Source organism: Octopus bimaculoides, chromosome 16 (genome assembly GCF_001194135.2).
Source record: "Octopus bimaculoides isolate UCB-OBI-ISO-001 chromosome 16, ASM119413v2, whole genome shotgun sequence".
Lineage (NCBI taxonomy): Eukaryota > Metazoa > Mollusca > Cephalopoda > Octopoda > Octopodidae > Octopus > Octopus bimaculoides.
Window position 1 is genome coordinate 6,171,803 of NC_068996.1, and position 2,508 is coordinate 6,174,310.

Sequence of the window (2,508 nt, forward strand, 5' to 3'; positions counted from 1 at the left end):
ATATATATATGATAAGCAAAACGTTGACAAGTGTAGAACTAAAACCAATACGAGTGATTGATAGAAATACAAGTTTGTAAACAAAAGCAAAATGAAAAATAAAGCTTATCGAAAATTATCGTAAAGCTACATATGCACTTACAAGAGAAGTTTATTCTCAAAGGTGGTTTTAAAATATTCTTCTAGATTCATCATATTTGCGATTTTTTTTTCCGACGGGTTCAGTAGGAATGCAATCAAATTATGTTTAGTGGTTTCTTAGCAACGATCACGTGCTCCGCTCAGAAACTAATAAACGTTTGTTTATTTTGCCGCTCTCAGCTCCATCTCTTGCTGTCCTATCTATTCACAATCATTTAGAAACCCTCAAATATTACATTAACCATCGTAATTTATTTTATGGAAATCTTTAGAGGCTAACGAAAAATATAAGGCGCTTGTACACTTTCATACCCCCGCCCATTTTTAAATATCAAAGTTTTGGACTACTTTTCTACTTCTAGCCAAGGGAGAGTTCGACAAAACTATTATTAGAATTTTTAATATTCATTACTGGATTTATTAATATAAACAAACATCGCAATTTTATATATTAGACTAAGGACAAATGTGTGATAATTTTAAAATTATCAAAATATTAATAAATGTTATCACAGAATTCAACAAAAATAGTAATTTTTTATTTCGACTTCAAAGGCTAATTACATGCATTATAAAATGAGTGACAGTAAGTTTTAACGTCGGTTGCCAAGCAGGTGCGAATTTCACTAAATATCGTTTTTGGTGATTGGAATACTTTTGGAAAGTACTATAGATGAAATAACCAGTATCAAAGCACCCACGTGTGTTTATTTACATCACATCGGCCTTTTCCGTAAAAAATGTTGGAGAGAAAGAAGGAAACGACGTCGTAAAAGCGACAGAGATAGAGAGAGCGTGATTTCTTTTGAAGTTGGCATGTGTGTGTGTGTGTAATGTTGCTGGTGTGTGTATGTGAGAGAGAGAGAGAGAGAGAGAAAGAAAGAAAGAGAGAGAGATAACTGAAATTATTTTTATTTCCTTTTTATAGTGAGTATGCGAGACAGAGTGTGGTGAAGTTCTTTTGTTAGTGTGAGAGAGAGAGGTTATGTATGTATGTATGGCTATAGTGACACACATAGACACACGCACGCAGGTTATGTATGTGTGCGTGTGAATGGATTCAGTGACACACACACACATACGTACACCTATTGCATACATTTTTTTTTGTACATACGTACATGTGCATGTAAGGGAGGGAGAGAGAGAAAGAGAAAGTGTTTTTTTGTTTTTGCTTGTATGTTTATTTCAGTTATCTCTCTCACTTTTTTTCTTTCTTTCTCTCTCTCTCTCTCTCTCTCACACACACACACACACATGCCAACTTCAAAAGAAATCGCGCTCTCTCTATCTCTTTCGCTCATACGACATCGTTTCCCTCTTTCCCTCCAACACTTCTTACGGAAAAGGCCGATCTTTGGTACTGCTATCGTAAGATCGCCGAAATAATCTTTTCTACTCTAGGCGCAAGGCCCGAAATTTTGGGGGATGGGGGCCAGTCGATAAGATCGATCCCAGAACGCAACTGGTACTTTATTTATCGATCCTGAAAGGATGAAAGGCAAAGTCGACCTCGGCGTAATTTGAACTCAGAACGTAAAGACAGACGAAACACCGTTAAGCATTTCGCCCGGCATGCTAACGTTTCTGCCAACTCACCGCTTTACTATCGCTGAAATAATGCAAAAGCATATTACCAGTGTGCACGCACACTGACATTTACAGTTCTTTGCTTAAGAAAAACAACTACACAAGAGCTGTTGATGAAATTAGCTACAAGTTAGTCAGGATTCCAGGATAACATAGAGAAGAGTTTTCTCAAATTATTATCACATCAAAAACGAGAGAATATTATAATAAACTGAAAACAGAAAAGATGAAGTGTTCTTCATTTATTGTTTTACGTTGCTACCTACTTTAATTTGCGTTTATTCGCTGATATTCTCCTGCAGTTTCTGAGTCAAGTGAACCACTTTTAATGTTTATTTCACCTTTAAAATGTCTCGCTTCTCTAGCAGTAAACACCCTTGATATATTGTTGATTAAGTACATACGTACTTAACGCATGGATGGCTGTATGTAAACACACATACAATGACTTTGTTTCTTCATAACTTTCAGACAAATGGATATATTTTAAGTACATTTCAGATGATGCAGATAGCAATTATATCGGAATTTGTGCAAAATAAAAATAAAAAAATAATGGAGGGCTCGTACACATGCACATATATATATATATATATATCATCATCATCATCGTTTAACGTCCGCCTTCCATGTTAGCATGGGTTGGACGATTTGACTGAGGACTGGTGAAACCGGATGGCAACACCAGGCTCCAATCTAATTTGGCAGAGTTTCTACAGCTGGATGCCCTTCCTAACGCCAACCACTCAGAGAGTGTAGTGGGTGCTTTTACGTGTC

The 2,508-nt window shown here is 36.2% G+C and overlaps 1 protein-coding gene across 1 annotated transcript in view; it reads right to left on the bottom strand.

Moving 5' to 3' along the window:
* The window catches only part of LOC106871266 (coiled-coil domain-containing protein 42 homolog), a 52,674-nt gene extending 52,208 nt beyond the window's left edge, over positions 1-466 (bottom strand). Inside the window, exon 1 of the mRNA XM_014917630.2 lies at positions 143-466. Within this exon, the coding sequence (XP_014773116.1) occupies positions 143-195 (53 nt within the window). The 5' untranslated portion in view covers positions 196-466. The remainder of the gene's footprint in view (positions 1-142) is intronic.
* Positions 467-2,508: the final 2,042 nt, after the last annotated feature.